At 33.6% G+C, this 20,450-nt stretch overlaps 3 protein-coding genes across 5 annotated transcripts; 2 read left to right on the forward strand and 1 right to left on the reverse strand.

Moving 5' to 3' along the window:
* Positions 1 to 1,662: 1,662 nt before the first annotated feature.
* On the reverse strand, positions 1,663 to 2,854 carry LOC140957039 (uncharacterized). Its single transcript, XM_073414099.1, has 3 exons — positions 2,689 to 2,854; positions 2,342 to 2,420; positions 1,663 to 2,264 (listed from the first exon to the last, which is right to left on the reverse strand). Exons 1-3 carry the CDS (start codon positions 2,707 to 2,709, stop codon positions 1,687 to 1,689), a joined length of 678 nt encoding a protein of 225 aa, XP_073270200.1. The 5' UTR covers positions 2,710 to 2,854; the 3' UTR covers positions 1,663 to 1,686.
* A 3,629-nt stretch (positions 2,855 to 6,483) lies between these two features.
* LOC140957037 (probable LRR receptor-like serine/threonine-protein kinase At1g06840) lies at positions 6,484 to 14,522 on the forward strand. 3 transcript variants are annotated; one of them, XM_073414097.1, is made up of 21 exons: positions 6,484 to 6,617; positions 7,022 to 7,176; positions 7,669 to 7,816; positions 7,919 to 7,990; positions 8,111 to 8,182; positions 8,453 to 8,596; positions 8,747 to 8,818; positions 8,899 to 8,970; positions 9,646 to 9,720; positions 10,026 to 10,094; positions 10,472 to 10,540; positions 10,620 to 10,691; positions 10,847 to 10,933; positions 11,031 to 11,099; positions 11,226 to 11,728; positions 11,969 to 12,124; positions 12,278 to 12,561; positions 12,903 to 12,954; positions 13,055 to 13,305; positions 13,422 to 13,556; positions 13,913 to 14,522. In XM_073414097.1, the coding sequence occupies exons 2-21, from the start codon at positions 7,065 to 7,067 to the stop codon at positions 14,255 to 14,257; spliced, it is 2,859 nt and encodes a 952-aa protein (XP_073270198.1). In that variant the 5' UTR covers positions 6,484 to 6,617; positions 7,022 to 7,064; the 3' UTR covers positions 14,258 to 14,522. The 3 variants fall into 3 exon arrangements, with proteins under 3 accessions (XP_073270198.1, XP_073270197.1, XP_073270199.1); XM_073414096.1 differs by having other exon boundaries at positions 6,529 to 6,757; XM_073414098.1 differs by lacking the exons at positions 6,484 to 6,617; positions 7,022 to 7,176 and having other exon boundaries at positions 7,733 to 7,816; positions 7,945 to 7,990.
* Positions 14,523 to 16,847: 2,325 nt separating this feature from the next.
* Positions 16,848 to 19,450, forward strand: LOC140957879 (large ribosomal subunit protein uL16). Its single transcript, XM_073415283.1, has 4 exons — positions 16,848 to 16,958; positions 18,299 to 18,800; positions 18,955 to 19,036; positions 19,184 to 19,450. Exons 1-4 carry the CDS (start codon positions 16,949 to 16,951, stop codon positions 19,256 to 19,258), a joined length of 669 nt encoding a protein of 222 aa, XP_073271384.1. The 5' UTR covers positions 16,848 to 16,948; the 3' UTR covers positions 19,259 to 19,450.
* Positions 19,451 to 20,450: the final 1,000 nt, after the last annotated feature.

The following is a 20,450-nucleotide window of genomic DNA, read 5'->3' on the forward strand; positions in this document are numbered from 1 at the left end:
ATTTCATTTTTTAATTAAAACTTAGTTTTTTAAAAAAATCTAAAAATTCGGTTAATTCGATTATCAATAGAAATAACCAATTTTTTCGGCTTGGTTTGTTCGGTTTTCATAATAAAGTTCGTTCGGTTTGTCGAAAAAATTTCGGTTAATTCAATTTAAAAAAGTCCGGTTTGATTTTAAACGAAATCATTTTCACTGTCTAACCGAGACAGAGCCAGCCCCTTGATATTTTTGAAGGCCTGCTCCTCCCCTTGTCATCAATTTTATTCGAAGTTTAATTTTTGTTCAAAAAATGCAAACATTCAAGCATATGTTTTTCGTTCATGCTATGTTTAATTTCAACGGTGGATTATATGTTATACCGGATGAATTTTACTCCGATTTTTAGATCAGTTGAAGGTCCTCATAAAACATATGTGCCCCAAACCAATAAAGGATAAATAACTTACAACATGGAGTTCATTTCCTGTGGCATATCTTTCTACGATTTCATTTTGATGAATTTTGTTAATCCAAATAACCTAAATATTATGTTCTTTCTTGTCATGTGCTATACATCTAAAATACACGTGTTTTGGCACAAAAATCAAACTTCGTCCATATAAACTATGAAACGAAAAATAATTCTTACTTTGTAAGATATAATTTATTTCTTAAAATAATTTATTTTAAAATTATCTTTTTCTAGAAGATTGTATGAAATATTTAATTAAGAGCTTTATCTTTCTAGATATATGATAATTATGATAAAGATTATATAATATGATATCATTGTTTAAAAAAAATTTATTTCTAATAAAAATCTTGTTTCCATATTTTATAGGATTCTCTCGATGATAAAATTAACCAATGAAAAATACTTTCGTTTTCTCTTTTAAGTGACTACGTGTATCTTTGCACTTTTGCATGCCGTGAACTTCAGAGAAAAACAATTCACAAGGACATTGATATTTTGAAGAGTGCTGGTTTATGTGTTGTCGTGATTGTTGGAGACATCTGCAGACAACACGCGTGGAAGTGTAGACTGGAAATCGTGTTTTTATCACTCCAGTTTTCGGCACCGTGTTTTGTTTTCTTGAATACGTATTAGTTTGGTTATTTGTTTTAGAAATCAATTTGTTTTCTCAACGTGTTGAGAAAATTAATTTTCGTTAAAATCACTAGTGTTGGTTTTTGTAAACGCAAGTTGGTTTTTTAGTGATTATTTTGCCCCGAGTCATTAAATACTTGCGCACAATTATTTTTGAGTTATTTTGATTTAAGTTATTTATTTGTGCGTTATATTATTCTGCTCCGTGTTTTCATTAGGTGTCACAATATCCGAGGCAATATTTAAATATTATACACACAACACAGTTTATGTTAAGCATAAAATTCCCCTACACACTACAAGCTTAATATAAAGACATAGAATACATCAAAATTTGATTTTTAATTCTAAGTTAGTGAAACACATTAATTTCGTTTTTTTAAAAAACATATAAACATGGACCTAGAAGCAATTTCCAGAAAAAAAAACATTTACGAACTCTCAAATCAACAAGGGTGATTGTTTTCCAGAGTTCTAAGAAATATAAATAAAAATTCAACATGGTGACTAAACAGCACTCCACGTTGCCATTTTAACGTACGACTACAGACTCTCTTGATATCATATTGCACATATCGAATCTACAAAAAAACCAGTTAAAACCCATAATCAAAAAACCCTGACGAGCTAGGCATATACCCACCCGAACAGAAGCCGTATGCAGTAGGTGGCAGCGGCCTCCGACTGTATCCAGGGTGGCGGCCACGCTGCTGCCATGGATCATCGGGGAAATGAAATGGCGCACCCGAGTTGTGGAACGGATCCCCGAAAATTCCTGTACTCGCACTAGCAGGCACTTTGTTGTGAAAAGTGGCTCTCTGTTTATGGTCTTTGCACCAAAAATCTCTGCAAATACGTTCGTCGATCACTTGAGGCACGTAGGCTTCACATTTATGCTCTTCTTCGTCCTTTTCAAATCTGTGGTTGTTGCTGCAAGGATTTCCGTACTGTTTGGCGCGGTTTTTGGTCTCGTGGGGGCATTTGCCAGTATCGTTTCGGTAGGGTTTGAATTCTTCGTAAGCATTTGATTTCCTGCTTGCGGAGTTCTGACTGAAGTGAAGAATTTCCGCATATTTCCCTGTTTTTTCAATGGTTTTCAGCAACAAGTTTGAATCAACTCTGCCTCTGACCGAAACATGATTGTTTTCTAGATCTAAGGAGATTGAGCAAACCCCTGCATTTAGAAAATTATTATGAATAAAGATCAAATAATTGATAAAAAAAAAAAAGATATGAAACTAAAATCTTTACCATCAAGTTTTGATAATTCTTTCTTCAGTTCCTCCTTATACGCTCTACAACACATGCTTTTCACTTTCAGAACAATAATCTGCGAAGCAACAACATTTAATCAAATCAAAATACGAGTTAGTGTATGAGGTGAACGAACGGCCAAATATTTATAAATTCAATTATCTCTGCCAACATCTTTACAATATAACCTGTTAAGACTTTTCTAGTATGGTTCACTTTTTGGAAATTTTTTGCATAATACTGCTTTAACCAAGAGTTCATCCCATGCACGCTTGAAGGGAAGGAGCTGTGGCTTCCCAATAAGAAAACTACGTTACAAATTTAGTGGAATAAAAACAACTTACCGGATCACTGGGGCTTTCCATTGGAATTTTGATGGCAAGTCTTCACTTGTTCCGCGTATGTTTCAAAAACCACTGACAACTTGGATCTGTTTCTCCATAGCCTAATGGAGCAAGGAGTGCCACCCACAAGCGGTTTAGGGTTTCGTGGATTTGAATTGTCGGTCAAAATACGGTATGGATATTTCATTAAACAATTTCCTTGTGAATATCAATTTAAATTGGTAAACAATGAATTACAATTGGAAAGTTAACAGATTTTATTATAAACTTTACATGTTGAAAATCTATATTGATTTTTTTACCATGCAATTGCCAATAAATTGATGGGTCCCGTAAATCGGTCAAAATTATTGGGTGCCACTGCAAATTTATACTTTCGGTCGTAAAAGCTACCATACGATATTTGAAACTGGTGTAATACTGGTTAAGTTATATGTTAAGACATCTTTTTTTAAATAAAAAAATTATAAAGCTAAGATTAACATAAAACTTCACAATATCATAATAAAAGTATTTTACACTATACCATTTTATGTATTTTCTATGATTTTCTTTCATATTCCTACAATATAATGTCCCTCATACAATAACGAAGGAGAAATGTAAGGGGAAAAATGATGTAGAAAAATGAAAAAATTGTAGTTTTAGTCTTATATAAATGTTTCTTTGAAAATTTTTGTGTTATGTGCTTAAAATTTAAGTTTTTTGTTTTTGCAATTTTTTTCCCACCTATGTAGCTTCGGTGCGCTGTATATATTAGTACTTTAGTAGAAAAATGACTACCATTGTGGTTTGCAAGTTGTACAATAGAACCCACGGTTGCTACCATTCGGTGCATATTGAATAGAATCTCGGGTTAATGCAGTAGTTTGTAAATCAAACTAGTCAGGTAATCTGCACTGGCAAATCAGGTGTGACATGTTTGTCCGAGAAATTATTGGTAGTGAAAATCGAACTTATGGTTAGTCAAATACTCATACAACATTCTTGAACTGGGCAAACACATTTAAGGGTTGACATGGGCCATCTCCTTTCTTTTAAACTCATATTATATATTATTTAATAAAAATTCTTAATTGTTCAAGTTTTAATAATTAATTTTGTTTATATGATCTCAACAAACAAAAGTTTAATTTTCTTATAAATACACCCAAAAAAAAGTTTAATAAAAAGGTTTAAGATGCATGTGAACATATCACAAAGTAAAAAAATAATTGTAACTTTCTATTGGTTCTATAATAAAATAAATAATGGTCAAACAAGTTCAGTAAGTGTAATACTATGTATCTTATTTTTTTCCAATAATATTCCAATAAATAAATTTATGATTTATATTTATTTTAGGCGTTCCTAATTAAGAATCCTGTAGGTCACGCCCATGCCCTCGAGGACATGCATACATTACTTCTTTTAAAAAAAACCTTTGGAACGTTTTTATCTTTTTTGTGCGTTGTAGATAAACTCAAAGAACAAAAGCAATAGCCTGCAAATCACGTTAATCAGGTAAACCATGTACTACGTGACAGACTCAAATTGAGAAGACATATATAGACAAAGATGAATGGAACAACTAACTGATCTATTGATAAGTGTCCATCGTATCTTACCATCATAACTACCCTTACACATGTCACTTTTGTTTGAAGACGAAGATGATATATAAATTTGTAAATGCATTTAAAATGGTCACGTTAATTTTTTCGTTTGAGATAAAATTGTAATAAATAAAACTTTCACCCAATTTAAAATTGATCACACAGGTTAAAAAAATTGATCACACACTACAAATTAAAGAATAGAGCTCAGATGTTGCATTGCAGCAATAGTTTTGTCCCGTTCAATCAAAGTAATTATATAAATAAGTAAATAAATAAATATATATATATATAATTATATATATACACACACACACATACACACACACACACACACAATTATTATGTATAAAAATCAAAATTATGTATAAATATAACTAATTATGTATAAAAATCAAAATTATGCTTATTTACAAAACCTTTTATTATTTGTCATTATTTAATATATATAATCCCATACAGAGACCATTCCAGAGGAGTTAGAATCTTCATTCCACTGCTGGTTTTTTATTAATACTAGTTACTCTGCACACGCGATGCGTGTGTGTACAGTTTTTTTTATAATTATCGATGGACTAAAGTGAAATTTGACAAATTATGGAGGGACTAATTGATATTTGAATTGTTGAAATAGAAAAAAATAAAAATAAGTGTGTTGAATTTTTTTTAAAAAAAAATAAAAATGTAATATTAGTATCATATAATGATAAAGTTAAAAGAAAAAATTGGTGTCCTTTCTGAGTAGTCAGTATCATGTTCTCAACTTTAATAAATTGAGTAAGTCTCTTGTGAGACGATTTCACAGATCTTTATCTGTGAGACGGGTCAATCCTACCGATATTCACAATAAAAAGTAATACTTTTAACATAAAATATAATAATTTTTCATGGATGACCCAAATAAGATATATATCACAAAATACTATCGGTAAGACCGTGTAACACAAAATTTTTATCTAATAAAATAGATTAGATTTAGTCAACTGCTTCTTTTATAATTATATTGCAACTGACAAAAGTAAATTAGTTTTTTATTTTTCCAAATATTATATCCATTTGAGTCAACTGAAATATAATCCAATTTTTTTTTCAAAAAAAAAAAAAAGAAGAAGAAAAAATCAAAATGGCTCAATCACGTTTCCTCGTCAGCTGTAAAACGAATGATACAGCCATATAGATAGGCATTGACCAGTATAGCAAATGGCCCCTCTCATAATAGGATATATATTTTATTTCGAATCTTTCTAACGAAATTTCGAATTCAGACAACGATATTTTAAGGATAAAATTATTACTTCTGATTTTTAATTAATTAAANGATATATATATATATATGCTTTTGCTTTCCCATCAATCAAATTGTGTATTTAATGCATGAAAATTGAATCAACGACTTTTCCTGCCCTAAATAATTAGAGATGGACGGTGTCAAACCCTAACTACAAGTTGTCGCGCACAATTAAATATCAAATTACAGCAATTCCCAATGCTATCTTTTGTTTCAATCAATTTACATACTAATATCATGAAAGTTTTACAATAAAAAAACTGGGGGAAAAAAACGATTTTCGTCAAATATGTTAGTGTTAAATTTGAGTTTTAGATCTATATATTTGGATTTTAGTATTATTTTTGTATCGAAGCGTTGAAATGACCAAGCTTGCAATATATAAAAATAACAGAAAAATAAATCTATAATAACAAAATTGAAAATTTCCCCTAAAGATTTTATGCGTTGCTAACATTTTATGCAGTTTTATGATTTTGTAAAGAAAATAAGATGAACTATATATATAATGTATGCTGATTGTCGATACATATATAAGAAAAATTGATTAAATAACATTGATCAGTTTTTTTTTTAAAAGAAAATGACCTCCTCGACATTTGAGGAAGTCATTTTCTTAAAAAAAAAAAAGTTGATCGAAATTAAAAAAAAAAAATACCCCCTATATCTATACTGGTAATTTGACGAGGATTAATTTCTTTGATCAATGAATACTTTAATTTAAATATCAGAAAATAAGAATATTCCCGTTTTTTTATCGTAAAAGAAAGCTTAAATAGCTAAATGTCAGTACATTACGGAGGTCAAGTCAACGAAGGCATCGCCACTACTACGTTAATTATATTGTTTGCATTTAGAAAAGGACCAACATCTGCTTGATTACCGTGTATACACACATGCACGCGCGCGCGGACACACACACATATATATTTGAAGTATATAGTAAATATATTTTTGGAAGTATTCAAAGTTGAAGTTGAAGCCTCGACAAATGAAAGAGATGGCTGCTGTTCTCATCATTGATCATCAGCAGAAATATATTCAATGTATGTTGTTTGTTACCCGCCCGATGACAGACCAGTTACTTGGGTTTATTTCTTTATTTCATACTGCTTTTCGTTGTATCGATTTCTTTTCTGGTGGCACCAAAAATATTGCTCATTCGGCAAACAAACCACCTTCTATTGTAAGCATTTCGCAAATATTTTTACTTGATATATTTTCTTTGCTGCCCAATTTGTTGATTTGTGGTTATTGTTTGAATTCATGGGATTCTATTAGATACCTTTGGTTTTCTTTTGAAGGGTTGTTCTGGTTTGACTTTTTCGTAGTGATTTGGAGCTTGACTGCTGCTTCTTTTTGGTTATGGAGTTTGCGTGGTTTTGATTATCTTACTGGGGGTTGTGTTAATTTGTGTGCAAACTTGATGTTTTATTGATTGCTATTTCAGGTGGGTGATATATGTCGTAGAAAATATTGATAATCTCGGATAAATGGCAATTTTTGGGATGTCCCAGTTAACTTCTGCGAAGATTGGATTGACTGTAGTTTTTTGTCTGTCTTTGTTTCTTATTGCTGAGAGCCAATTAACGGATCCAAAAGAAGGTAACTTTTCCGTTTGATATAATCCTTCTTGTTATATTCTTGTGATGTATTCTAGTTATACGTCCTGTGGTGGCGACGGAAACCTTCATCCTATTCAATTTATGTAATGGTTTTGCGTGATGTTAACTTTTTGGTTAAAGAGCCGGATATGCCTGCAATTTTACACGTTTCGAAGTCTGGCTCCGCACTGTAGTAAATGATTTACGAATGTAGAGAAATTGGTTTTGGGGATCGACACTGTGTAATTTATATTGATGGGTGGTAGTTTGATGTAGAACCATTTAAAGTCCAAGTCTTAAAGGCATTTGAACATCTCATTTGTTGCTGTTTTTTATTGTCCTGATTGTGATTTCTATGTATAGTATCATTGTCTCTAATTTCGGTACTGAAACTCGGGATGATTCATACTTTGAGTCAGCAGGCATCAGTGAATGTCGAAACACGAAAGGATTTAATATTTGATGAAATGGTATAATTTCATGTTTCGTGTAGTGAATGCGTTGCGAGCCATCAAGAATAGTTTGATTGATCACGGAAAACTTGACGACTGGAAAAGTGGGGATCCATGTACTTCTAATTGGACTGGGATCACCTGTTATAATACACCACTGGATGATGCTTATCTTCATGTCAAAGAACTGTACATCCAATAATTTTCCAGACCTTGCATTACAAATTCATGGCATCAAATGTTGCCTTGCAGTTCAAAGAATGCGTTACATGTTTTTGTTATCCTGAACAGGTTCTTATTTAATTTGAATCTATCAGGAAGTTTAGCACCAGAACTTGGGCTTTTATCTAATTTGACGATACTGTGAGTAAAATATTCTTACCCCATTACATTTTACAGCACATTAGAAATTTGGATCACTAAAGTTGGCATTACCTTATGGTTCGTCAAACTTGTAGGAACTTAATGTTATTTCTATTACAGAGATTTTATGTGGAACAACTTAACTGGATCCATACCAAACGAGATAGGCAACATATCAACATTACAACTTTTGTAAGTCGTAATTGTTCTTTTTTTCAAAGTTTCTTTTTCCCAGATGCTCTTGTTCTTCTTTGTCCATGGTTTGATAGAGGGACATGTAGATGAGTCCGTTTAAGTTTATGACGTGCCGTAAATAAATAGAATGTCAAACTCATATAAAAAAGCACAACAAAATTCAAATAATTAAAGTTGTTCCTTGGTATTTTTAAAACCGTCCTCCTTTATAAGATGTGCGGATCAAATTTCATGCCTTCACTGGTGTTTCCACATCGTTTTTTGCAGGCTTCTGAATGGAAATCAACTAACAGGTTCCTTACCAGAGGAGCTTGGTAACCTTTCAAATTTGGATAGGATACAAATTGACCAAAATTACATATCGGGAGAGATACCACTTTCGTTTGCTAAATTGAGCAAAGCAAAACACTTGTAAGGATTTGTTTCTTTTTTAACTCTAATAGATGCATCATCGTGAAAGTTTATCTTCTCAGACTATTAAACCCTTTCAAGCGATTGAAAGTGATAGGTGTTTTGGCTATGTTTTTACTTCATGTAATTCTTACTCTGCATTCTGAGCAGCCATATGAATAATAATTCTCTCAGCGGACAAATTCCCCCAGATTTGTATCGACTTCCGATTCTTGTTCACTTGTGAGTCGAAGATCTGTTTATTAGATCAATTTTGTGGCATTTTGAAGATTATTTACAGATGTGCATGAATTTTTCTACAGGTTGCTCGATAATAACAACTTATCAGGATATCTTCCTCCGCAATTGTCTGAAACACCAAGTCTGAAAATCTTGTATGCATCTTTTCCTTGTAAAATGTTAATCCTCATGCAAAATTGCAACAAATTTTTTGATCCAGCTGTCACTTGTCATTATGTCTAGAACTGCGTGGCTTAACTAGAATAACTTGGGGATGCCTTTTAACTATGCCTCATCGACTTTCAAATCGAGGCGAATAACTTAATGTAATCGTTCCATTAACATAATGGCCTCATCCAGATATTTTAACAGGAATGCGAGTGAAATCATTTTTACATTCAGACAAGTTTGAAAGAACTGGTACTGATTCTTTCCGCAAAACTTTTCTTTTTCTATATAAAGTACAGTCTTGTTCTATGTTGTTTCTCTACGCCACACAGCAAATGATGCGCACACATTATCGCATGTGTGAAACTGATGATACATGGTATATATTGTTTATATTATCAGTAATAAACCTGTATGGTTATCAACTATTGTTTGTTTCCTAATTGAGTATCGTTGAAGGACATAGAGAATGCCTTCCTCAACTCCCTTTTGTTTTTAATTCCTTTGTATTTTAATATTTGAGTGGTTAAAGAAAAGAAGTTGACTCTATTTCTGGTTCTTTATTTTATGAAAAAAATTAGAGTATATGAACTGAGGTGCGTCATTTTCTATTTCTATGTTTACTTCCGTCCACCTTATTTTTTCTTTCTTTTGTTTTTCAGTCAGCTCGATAATAACAATTTTGAAGGAAGTACAATACCTTCTACATACGGCAACATGTCTAGTCTATTGAAGTTGTAAGTGAATGAATGTATTGTTAAACTTTTCCTGTGCTACACAGATTTTTATCGCAGTTGTGCATGGTACATGATCTTCCCATTAAGTGTACATTTTTCTGTAATTCTAAAAAAAAAGCATCTCAATTCAACTTCTCCAGCAGAGTCCAATAGCCACAATTTCCAATATGTAGACTTGGTTGGTGCATAATATTTAATTGCTTTGTCTTCCTTTTCAAAAGATTTGATGTTTCTGACGAGGATAGGTGTCTTGAGAACTAGTGCAAGGTAATGTGGATAAAATTTGGTTTTGTTGGATATATCAGGAGTCTAAGGAACTGCAGTTTGAAAGGACCTATTCCTGATTGGAGCAATATGCCTAAGATTGCTTACATGTAAGTAGATACTCATTAGACTTGATTCCTACTCTGGACTTGGCTACTTTTATCTCGTGGTTTTGACCTGTTATTGAGTTTTGGAGTCCTGTTGCAAGTGGCTTTCATATTGATATAGGTAGGATTCTGCAGACGGTGCTAGTGTGGTTTTTAAATGTCTATTTGTTGGCTAATCTGCAAATATATGAATGATTCACCTGTAAGAAAAAATCGACTCATTTACTTGTCGTAAATAATTTGGTCCTAAGCCTATTTAAACATTGATACCCTGTGTGGCTTATGGAGTTGATAGTGAGCATGGAACAGTCCCAAGAATTATGGCTGGAAAACTAAATAAAGGTTCATCTCTTTCTCTAATTGGGCGTGCTGAATTGCAGAGATTTGAGCTGGAACCAGCTTAATGGTTCCATACCACCAGGTGCTATTTCTGAAAATATCACAACCATGTAAGTGTCGTTCACATTTTTTGTTTTTTAATAACACACAAATACCTTTGCTCTTGGACCTTTTTTTTATACTCTGCAGTGATCTCTCAAACAATAAGCTGAATGGAACCATTCCTGACAGCTTTTCAAGGCTGCCTCTTCTACAGAAATTGTGAGGCTTCATCAACTTTCCATCAATTTCATGTTCTTTACTTGATGGAGTTTATTCTCTTGTTTTCTAGTCTAGTTATTTTAAAAGTCCCCTATGTATCTTAGAGTTATCATTCATGTTTTACATCCTAAAATAATTTGACTTTTTGGCTGCAGGTCACTTGCAAATAATTCCCTGAGTGGTTCTGTACCATCAACCATCTGGCAAAATCGAATTTTAAACGAGACTGAGAGGCTTCTTCTGTAAGGCATCTCCTTTATACGATGATCTCTCTATTATCATTAGACTGAATGGTATTCTTAATTTTAGTATATTAATGTGTATTTGCTGGCATTGCAGGGATTTTGCGTCCAACAAGTTTTCAAATATTTCGGGCACTCTTTTCGTCCCTCAAAATGTTTCCATTGGGTTTGTCGTTTGCATAGCTTTCAAATGTTGCATTTATTTACTTTCTTAACTAATGTTTTTCTTGAATCAATACAAGTTTAGAAATATTAAGGTTCCTTTTCCATTTATACTGTGTTCCTATTTCAGGCTTCAAGGAAATCCTGCATGCTCAAATAGCAACCTGATTCAATTTTGTGGTGGTCGTGAAGTAGATTTCAGCAATACCTCAGGCTTTGTAAATGTCAAAACTTGTGATCCTCTATCATGCCCTCCTCCATATGATTATGCCCCCGTATCTCCTAGCGGACGTTGCTTTTGTGCTGCTCCACTATATGTTGGATATCGCTTGAAGAGTCCTGGGTTCTCAGATTTTCTTCCATATGCCAAAGCATTTGAGGTCTACCTAAGTTCCGGGCTTAGGTTGGATCTGGATCAGCTTGATGTTGATTCCGTTGCATGGCAAAAGGGTCCTCGTCTCAAAATGTCCCTAAAGATTTTTCCGTCATATATCAACAATAGTGTTAGGTTATTTAACTCCACCGAAGTTCTACGTATTCGTGGATTGTTTAGCGGATGGAGGATTCCTGATAGTGAAGTGTTTGGTCCTTTTGAGCTTCTCAATTTCACTCTTTCTGAACTTTATGCAAGGGGTACGTCTGTTTTTCCAGCTAGGATATGTTTATAGACATTTGAATTATACAAAGGCATGGAGTCAAACAAATTTGCCTCTAGTTTGAGATTATGGTTTAATTGTCTTCTGAAGCACAACAACATTGTTTTTATGAAGTTACTAAAGCAGTCATAATTTTAATATAATTAAGAACAGTCATCTTCGCTTTCGTAATTTTTTAGAGTGGCTTCTTATTTTCTTTTTTGGTTTTCTTTCTCAGAGGTGCCCCCATCATCATCTGGTGTAAGCAAGGGTGCATTAGGAGGCATTATATTAGGGACAATAGCTGCTACAGTTACTCTAACAACACTTGTGGCACTCCTTCTCGTAAAGCTGTACTTAAGGAGAAAGCACATATCCTCAAAGAGACGCTTCCGTGAGTATTCCCTCTTTTCTACCTTTTTGGCTGCGATAGCGGGTGCAATGGTGCCCTCTGTTGAAGTCCAGGAGAGAAGTTCTTGTGCTTGATTAATTGCTAATATTATTTGACAACTTCAATCAGACTAATCAATCACTGCAAACATTTCAGTATCCAGGATCTACAAAAAAATTGATGGCGTGAAAGATTTCACTTATGCGGAAATGGCACTGGCAACAAATAATTTTAATAGCTCGAGCCAGGTCGGAGAGGGAGGTTATGGAAAAGTTTATAGAGGTGTTCTTGCTGATAAAACAGTTGTGGCAATAAAGCGTGCCCAGCAGGGATCGCTACAGGGTGAAAAGGAGTTTCTGACGGAAATAGACCTGTTGTCCAGGTTGCATCATAGGAACCTGGTATCATTGGTTGGATATTGCGATGAAGAAGGTGAACAGGTACCAACTTCACGTTTTTGTACGTACCAAACCCAGCTAATGGGTGAAAGTTCAGTGTCTGTTCGAATGTCCTATGAAAATTTGAATTTTTTATGGCAAAATATAATTTACATGGGGAAGGCTTCTCCAGCCATAAGTTGATTTCTTAAGGTTCAATTTGCTAATTAGCTAACATATCATTTTAAACTTAGAATCCGAACATGTAAACAGCAGGATTCGAGATCTTTATTTATGTTCCCCGAGCTTTGTGATTCTCCTAGTTCTTTTGATTCATATCACAAGCTGCTAAATCTTTCTATATGAGTTGAATTCTCATATTTGTGGTGCATTTCATGGTGCAGATGTTGGTTTATGAGTTCATGAGTAATGGCACCTTGAGGGAGCACCTATCTGGTAATTTATGAAAGTAGAGAGTTATTGCTACTTTTGTGTTGGTCAACAATAATCTATGGTTCATTTTGCAAAAACGTAATATGGTGCCTTGATATGACAGGTAAGTTTAAAGTGCCTCTGAATTTTGCTACGAGAGTAAGAGTCGCGTTAGCTTCGGCTAGAGGCATCCTTTACCTTCATGCAGAAGCCAACCCTCCAATATTTCATCGGGATATCAAGTCGAGCAACATATTATTAGACTCTAAGTTAATTGCCAAGGTTGCTGATTTTGGATTATCGCGGCTAGCTCCAGTACCAGAGCTTGAAGGAGCCGTGCCTGCTCATGTATCTACAATAGTCAAAGGGACTCCAGTAAGAACAATTAAAAGAGCTAGCGAGAATATATAAACACACACTCTCACACACATGTATGTATATTATTCGATCATGTTCCTCTTATAAGTTTCGTCGTTGCCTGATTACTGCAGGGATACCTTGATCCAGAATATTTTCTTACTCAAAAATTGACAGACAAAAGCGATGTTTATAGCCTCGGGGTTGTCTTTTTTGAGCTCTTAACTGGGATGCATCCAATATTTCATGGCAAAAACATCGTCAGGGAGGTAAGTACCATTTCGCAGAGTACAGTTCAAGAGCATCGTTTATGTTGCTCAAGTGTTCTCCAGCATAATTGCGACTGCGACATCTCGCTGATTTGCTATCCATCCACTATTTTCTTAAACAAGCGGTTGCCTGAACCTCCTCCTCTTACAAAACTCACAAACAATGGATTGTTTGTATCGCTTTCATGATGAATTTTTCCGCCTTTGTGAAATTATAATTTTCAGACATGATAGAACTTAAATTATCTTCAACACAGCATCGTTTCCACTTTTCACAATTTTCAATAGCCAAAATTATGTATAACAAGAATCTCAATTGTATGAACACACGCTAAGCGTATGCTTGTCTGCATCAGGTCAACGTAGCGTATAGTTCGGGCATCATATTCTCTGTCATTGATGAACACATGGGATCTTATCCTTATGAGTGCGTGGAGAAGTTCTTAAATCTGGCTCTGAATTGTTGCCGAGATGACCCTGATGACCGGCCCTCAATGGCGAAAGTGGTCAGAGAACTTGAGAACATATGGTATATGATACCCGAATCTGACCCCAAGATAACAGAATCTTTGGTCACTGATCCTGGAAAGTTTGTGACTCCGCCATCTTCGGCTTCTTCCTCAAGAGTTCCTTACTTTTCACAAGATGTCTCAGGTAACGAGCTTGTCAGTGGCGTCTTTCCCACCGTTATACCGAGGTGACGACTATGTTTCCATGCCTTCTCCAAGGATGGATTTTTACAGAGTAACGTACACAGTCCGATCATATAGCTTCATGTAGATCAATACCATCAAAAAATTTGTGTTGCATTTGTACATAATCGATCTGTAGCTTAGCTGTTTTAGATTGTTCTGAAGCTAGGAGATGATATTGATTTCTGTACTTAGTTTTGTGTTTCTCGAGCATTTTACACGGTCATCATGTTCGAACTCGGATTAAGTTGAATTCAGAAATGCGATTTCATTCTCCAATATCTACGTTTTATGTGCTTCATTTCACAATTTCTAAACTTAACAAATTTAAATGTCTTTTCATAATAGTTTTAATTCAAATAAATGATTTTATCATTCAGTTGCAAGTGGCAGCTTACAGGTACCTAATCGTAATAAAAAGTATGACTTAATGTCAAAGAGTGATATAATTAATAATATGTGTAGGGAGTGTTAAGTTTAGTTTATTAAATTTATTTCGGTTTTTTGGGTTTTAAAAATATGTGATCCGATATATAAAATGTTTTCTTTCTATTCGTGTGTTACGATCGAAATAGATTTTAGAGGAAGTGAATAAAATTTATTTAATTTTCTAAACTTTGAATCATTATTAATAGTTTTGAGTCTATTAAGAAATATTTTCGAAGTGTTAGTTTCGTTAGACCACTGAAAAGTGAATAATTGTGGAAGCGGACCAGCTTGACTAGTGTCGAACTATATAATGCAATTGATAGTTAACAAGTAACAACTTGAAAATAATAAGCAAGAATATAATGTATGTAATAAAATGAGACATATATTTTTATGGATGTTTGAAGATAACACTCCTACATCACAATTTCTTTTATTTAAGAGTGATTCAACTAAAAAACTTTGATTTTACAACGTCCTGTAACAACTCAATTCAGCTAGGAATTATCACTATCTAAGCTGAAAGTCTTAGTTATCACTTTACAAGATATGGATCTTTAAGAGTCCTCGGTTCACGAGAAAACAATACAAAATAACCCAACGGTCAACTTAATGGCTTGAGTTGGTAATGTAGCAAAAAATGATCTTTGGAGATCTGATATATTCTAATAGACATTTGCTAAGTGAGCCGCTTAAAATCTTAAGTTGTGCTCATATTTATGGGAAATATACAGGCTTTTAAAAAATAATCAAACAATTCAAATGATTTCAATCTATCTTCTTCTTTTTGAAATCTGCATATATATAGTTGAAAAGCTCCAATGGTCGGTTCTTTTCATGATCATTTGTACTGTTATATGACAAAATGGACATGTCGCTTTCAGTTGTTGTACCTATCATTAAATGATCATTTAATGTTCCTCGTGCTTTTGCGACTACACACTCCTTACTTTTCAAAAAGCTGATAGAACATGGACGAAATAAGCAGTTTTCTCTTGGAAATTGGTATGATACTATATAATCATTATAAAGATTATCTTTTTTGAAAATACTCAAGTCTGATCGGTTGCAGTACAGTTAGAGTTTCAACAGTTTGAACACGTGTACTACAAAAATGACTTTGATTCGGTCAGTTTGTCGAATGATATCTTGCAGATAGATTTCAGATAATATGCGGCTTGACTTTCTATGTGAAAACGACTTGAACTTCTGATGTTCTGTCTGAACAAGTTGAAATGATCTAGCGGTCTGAAAACCTGAAAATACAATTAAAGAACGGTTGGATATTAAACATTTCGATGTTATTTTTGTCAATCACCAAAACTTAGAATAAAATAAATATTATAACAATTCGGTTCGATTTTCTATCGAAACGGTTCGATTATTTTTGTTTATTCGATATTAACAATTATTTAAATTAATAATTAAAATATATTTTAAAATATAATTATATTTTTGTTATTTTTCATTAAAACAGTTAAATATAAAGTCTAATAAATTAAATAATTAACAGTTATCTAAAAATTAGCAAAAATATTCTTAATTTACTAAATATCATTTCATAAAATCTATAATTTAAATAAAAATAAAAAGTAAAAATAAATTTATTAATATAATTAAATTTTGGTTTTTTCGGATGGTTTTATTTTTACATATATAACCAAAATCGAACCATATAAACATCGGTTTTAAAATTTATATCCAAACTAAAAATATGATTTTCTATTTGGATCAGTTCGGTTCGAATTTTCGTTTTCTCGGTTTGGATTTACAAATTTTTCAGTTTAAAATAAAATTTGAATACAAGTAAATATATGATAAAAAAAAAAGATGCAAAATTGAGCATAAAAAGGATCAAGTAAGCATAGTATGAAGTTAAAAAGAGAAAAATGAAATGGTAAATACTTTGAGGAGTTAAAAGAATATTGTCATAGTTCAAGATGGTAAATGAAATCGACCCGTTATTTTATTTTAACACCATAATTTTGGGAAAAAATAAAAATTGTATAGCGATATTTCTCTATAAATTTATCATTTTAAAAAAAAATTAAAATACTAAAAAAATATGACCCATTTGAAGCCCATAATAAGAAGCTTCTAAACGGCCCATTTGTTGGGCAGGCCCGCCCATCCTAATTTATATGACGCGAGCCCATAATGACAGAGCCCTAAATTTTCCCTCGTTTGCTACAATATATATATATATAGCAGTAACATCCGTTTTAAGGTTTCCGTTTAACTTTGTCTTCTCTCAACGACCAGGACCTCGCCATGGGACGAAGTAAGTTTCTTTCAATAGATTTGTGTTCATTGATTTGGTATTTGGAAGAGTAAGTAGTTATATATATGCGTAAATCGTCCATATGAAATATAGCTGGAGAAATTATTCATTTTATGATGTTTGGTTGATAGCATGATTATTAGATTCTGATGTCTGGATCTGTTGTTATCTTTCTGCTTTTTTCTATTTGTTAGAACATGGTTTTATTACGGTGATTGTTGTTTTGGTAATATCGAAAAATGGGGGGACTTTAATGGGATCTTGATTTTATCACGTCTCTTTTTTAACCTTTGGCTTGTGTCTCTTTTTTATTTAATTATTGTTTGGGATAATAAGGATTTAGATGGTGCGGTTCCTTTCTAGGTATCTGGATGTTTCTTCCATCAATTTTACATTTTGGGGAGTTTTGTATTGGTTCACCGGAGGAGCCGGGTTTATCTACAGGCTAAGCATGATCGATTGTTTTTAAGTTCTTTCAATGGTTCTGTTTTGATTTTTAAATGGTAAAATTATATTCATGGAGTATATATCTCTCCGCAAAGTGAGTTATATACGGCTAATTTTTTTTAAATCTTCCAACACTTTATTTCCGTTTTATAAGTCGAAGTGAGATAATAGCTGTTTAGTTAAAAACCTGGTTGGATGAGTGTTGGTTATGGATATGGAAAGAAGAATTTAGACAGGGATCATGTTATTTATTTGTGGGAGTTCTATCTTACTTTTGCCATTTAGTGTGCTATCAGACTCGCGTGTGAAATAAATTACTTTAGGACATGGTAACTGCTTACTTCGCATGAGCAGTGTTCTAAATTTCGGCCCAGGCGACCGCCTAGGCTGTAGTCTGGGGAAGTGAACTGGGGAGAATGATTGTACCTGGACTCCGACTTCTGAAACTGCGACTCATGGGAAGAATGATGTGTGGTTAGGGATCCTGCTCCGTCTCCGGCTGTATTTATCATTTGCTGTGAGGAGGCTTTCTTATTAAAAGAAGGGAATGAATGGGGATGACAGTAGCGGCTAGGGCATAGAAAAAGAAATCCTATCCATTTATAAAATGATAAATTTATAGAGAAATAAATGGGCCAATACCCAATAGCTAAATATTCTAAAACATTTTTGTATCTCAACACATTTCCTTTTTTTTTTTTATCATGAATAACATATTTCCTATTTTTTATCATGGGTCCGCCTAGTCTCTACCTAGGCGGCCTAGGCTATGGGTGCTGGTCTAGCGCCCGACGAGAGCCTAGCGAATTTTAGAACCTTGGCCATGAGTGTGGCCATGTTTGCTGTTGTTGCAACTCTAATTCCCTGATGGGTTGAATCTTTCTTGCATGTAGGGCCTGCAAGGTGCTACCGCCAAATCAAGAACAAGCCATATCCAAAATCGCGGTACTGCCGTGGTGTACCAGATCCCAAGATCAGGATATATGATGTGGGCATGAAGAAAAAGGGAGTGGATGAATTCCCATTCTGTGTGCACTTGGTTAGCTGGGAAAAGGAGAATGTGTCAAGTGAGGCACTTGAGGCTGCTCGCATTGCGTGCAACAAGTATATGACCAAGTTTGCAGGAAAAGATGCTTTCCATTTGAGAGTCAGGGTGCATCCATTCCATGTGTTGCGCATCAACAAAATGTTATCGTGTGCTGGAGCTGATAGGCTTCAAACTGGTATGAGGGGTGCTTTTGGCAAGCCTCAGGGTGTATGTGCTCGTGTGGCTATTGGTCAAGTTCTTCTATCTGTCCGTTGCAAAGACGGTAACAGCCCCCATGCTCAGGAGGCTTTGCGTCGTGCTAAGTTCAAGTTCCCTGGCCGTCAAAAGATTATTGTCAGCAGGAAGTGGTAAGCTAATTTGTTGGTTCATATTGGTGTTATTTGGATTACTGGACCCACTGGATTTTTCCTATTGACGGATCCTCTCTGAAGGATGTTATTTTTTAATTGTCATTATAAATGTTTGCAGTTTATACTTTATATTTTCCACCTTGAATTGCAGGGGGTTCACTAAATTCAGCCGCACTGATTATATCAAGTGGAAATCGGAGAATAAGATTTTACCTGATGGTGTCAATGCAAAAGTATGGTGATGGCATCGAGATGACTTGCATAATTTCTATATTTACTATTTCTTTTAGTTATTTTATCATAATTTCTTGGTGGTATATTCTGGTTGGTATTTGTACTCGAGCATTTGTGTGATGTGTTAGAAATTTCAAATTTTGCAGCTTCTGGGATGTCACGGGCCATTGGCAAACCGTAAACCAGGAAGAGCTTTCTTGTCTGAGGATTTAACTGCGTGATGAAGGATGTGTGTCATTGCAGCTACATTAAGCAGAAGGTTTTTGAACATTGTTTCTTGTTTGTCGTCCCTTATGTTCTCTGTAGAACCAAATTATAAATTTGACAGGATGATGGTTGTTTCCATATTGGATCTTGATCCATTTGTTTTATTTGCACTTTTAGCGTTTTAATGGCAACTTTTGACCTGTTTACTTTGGTTCCGTCTCAAATTTTTCGATTTAATCATATTTTTGTTACCAAAGGTGTTTGCTTTGATGTGTTCTTCCGAACTTCAGCACCGTCGCATTTTTTTTTAGTCTGTACCATCACATTGACCATACAGCAACGTCGCACATGCAATTTAGGCCAAATGATGTATTTATGTGTTTTGAGTGACAAATTTCTATTTTTAAAGGTGACGCGCGTGCAAGTGCGAGATAACTTAAGCTTTCTTATTCCGTCGAGTGTGATCGAATTTGGATTTAGTATACAAATTAATTGATTGAGTTATTTCTGATGCATTGGGGGATATTCAAGTGTATTAAAATTCCTAGGATTGTATTAATCGTATTGGGGCCGCTGATTTTGTACCGACTTTTTTTATAATAATATAATCTATTACTATTATTAAGAATCTCAATAATAGAGAGAAAATAGTGTCTTGGTCTGTTTTTGATTTTTTCAATTTTATCCTTATGTGATATCAATGTTACACTTTTGTTTTTATTTTTTTTTTTAATTTTAACAAACAATTTTGTTTTATTTTTTTTAATTACAACAATTCAAATAACACTTTAGTCTCTCGATAATTTGTCAAAAAATTGTACACACGCACCCCATGTGTCAAGTTGCTAGTAATAATAATGTTTTCTTGGTTGTGTTGGGACGCGTGGCTAAACCCTTCTTCTTTTGTTTTCTTTCAAGCAGATAATTTATAATTACATAAATATGTAATGAGCCAATGGTTCTCATTTTTCCACCAATGTTGCATCGTTGGAGGAATGTAAGAAATTGATGATACTGATTTGTTTCAAACAAACAAATATCGTATCAATATGATATATATATTATATGGTATGTTCTAAATTTTGTGATCAATAAAAAATCTTAAGTTGATATATTTTATATTACGATGCATGGTCTTCGAATTAAACGGTCTAATATATAAATTTTGAACTCTTAATATATTTATATAGGATGACAACTTGAGCA

Source organism: Primulina huaijiensis, chromosome 14, assembly GCF_012295235.1.
Source record: "Primulina huaijiensis isolate GDHJ02 chromosome 14, ASM1229523v2, whole genome shotgun sequence".
Taxonomy (NCBI): Eukaryota; Viridiplantae; Streptophyta; class Magnoliopsida; order Lamiales; family Gesneriaceae; genus Primulina; species Primulina huaijiensis.

What these genes read in the sequence shown, in the direction of transcription:
- LOC140957039 (XM_073414099.1), bottom strand. Translation starts at nt 2,709, where the DNA reads ATGGAAAGCCCCAGTGATCCG. An exon ending in TGGAAAGCCCCAGTGATCCG is followed by an intron (nt 2,421 to 2,688) that starts GTAAGTTGTTTT and finishes GTTGCTTCGCAG; the next exon opens with ATTATTGTTCTGAAAGTGAA. An exon ending in AGAATTATCAAAACTTGATG is followed by an intron (nt 2,265 to 2,341) that starts GTAAAGATTTTA and finishes TTCTAAATGCAG; the next exon opens with GGGTTTGCTCAATCTCCTTA.
- LOC140957037 (XM_073414097.1), top strand. Translation starts at nt 7,065, where the DNA reads ATGGCAATTTTTGGGATGTCCCAGTTAACTTCTGCGAAGATTGGATTG. An exon ending in CTGCCTCTTCTACAGAAATT is followed by an intron (nt 10,692 to 10,846) that starts GTGAGGCTTCAT and finishes TTTTGGCTGCAG; the next exon opens with GTCACTTGCAAATAATTCCC. An exon ending in GCAAAAACATCGTCAGGGAG is followed by an intron (nt 13,557 to 13,912) that starts GTAAGTACCATT and finishes TGTCTGCATCAG; the next exon opens with GTCAACGTAGCGTATAGTTC.
- LOC140957879 (XM_073415283.1), top strand. An exon ending in ATTATTGTCAGCAGGAAGTG is followed by an intron (nt 18,801 to 18,954) that starts GTAAGCTAATTT and finishes CTTGAATTGCAG; the next exon opens with GGGGTTCACTAAATTCAGCC. An exon ending in CTGATGGTGTCAATGCAAAA is followed by an intron (nt 19,037 to 19,183) that starts GTATGGTGATGG and finishes CAAATTTTGCAG; the next exon opens with CTTCTGGGATGTCACGGGCC.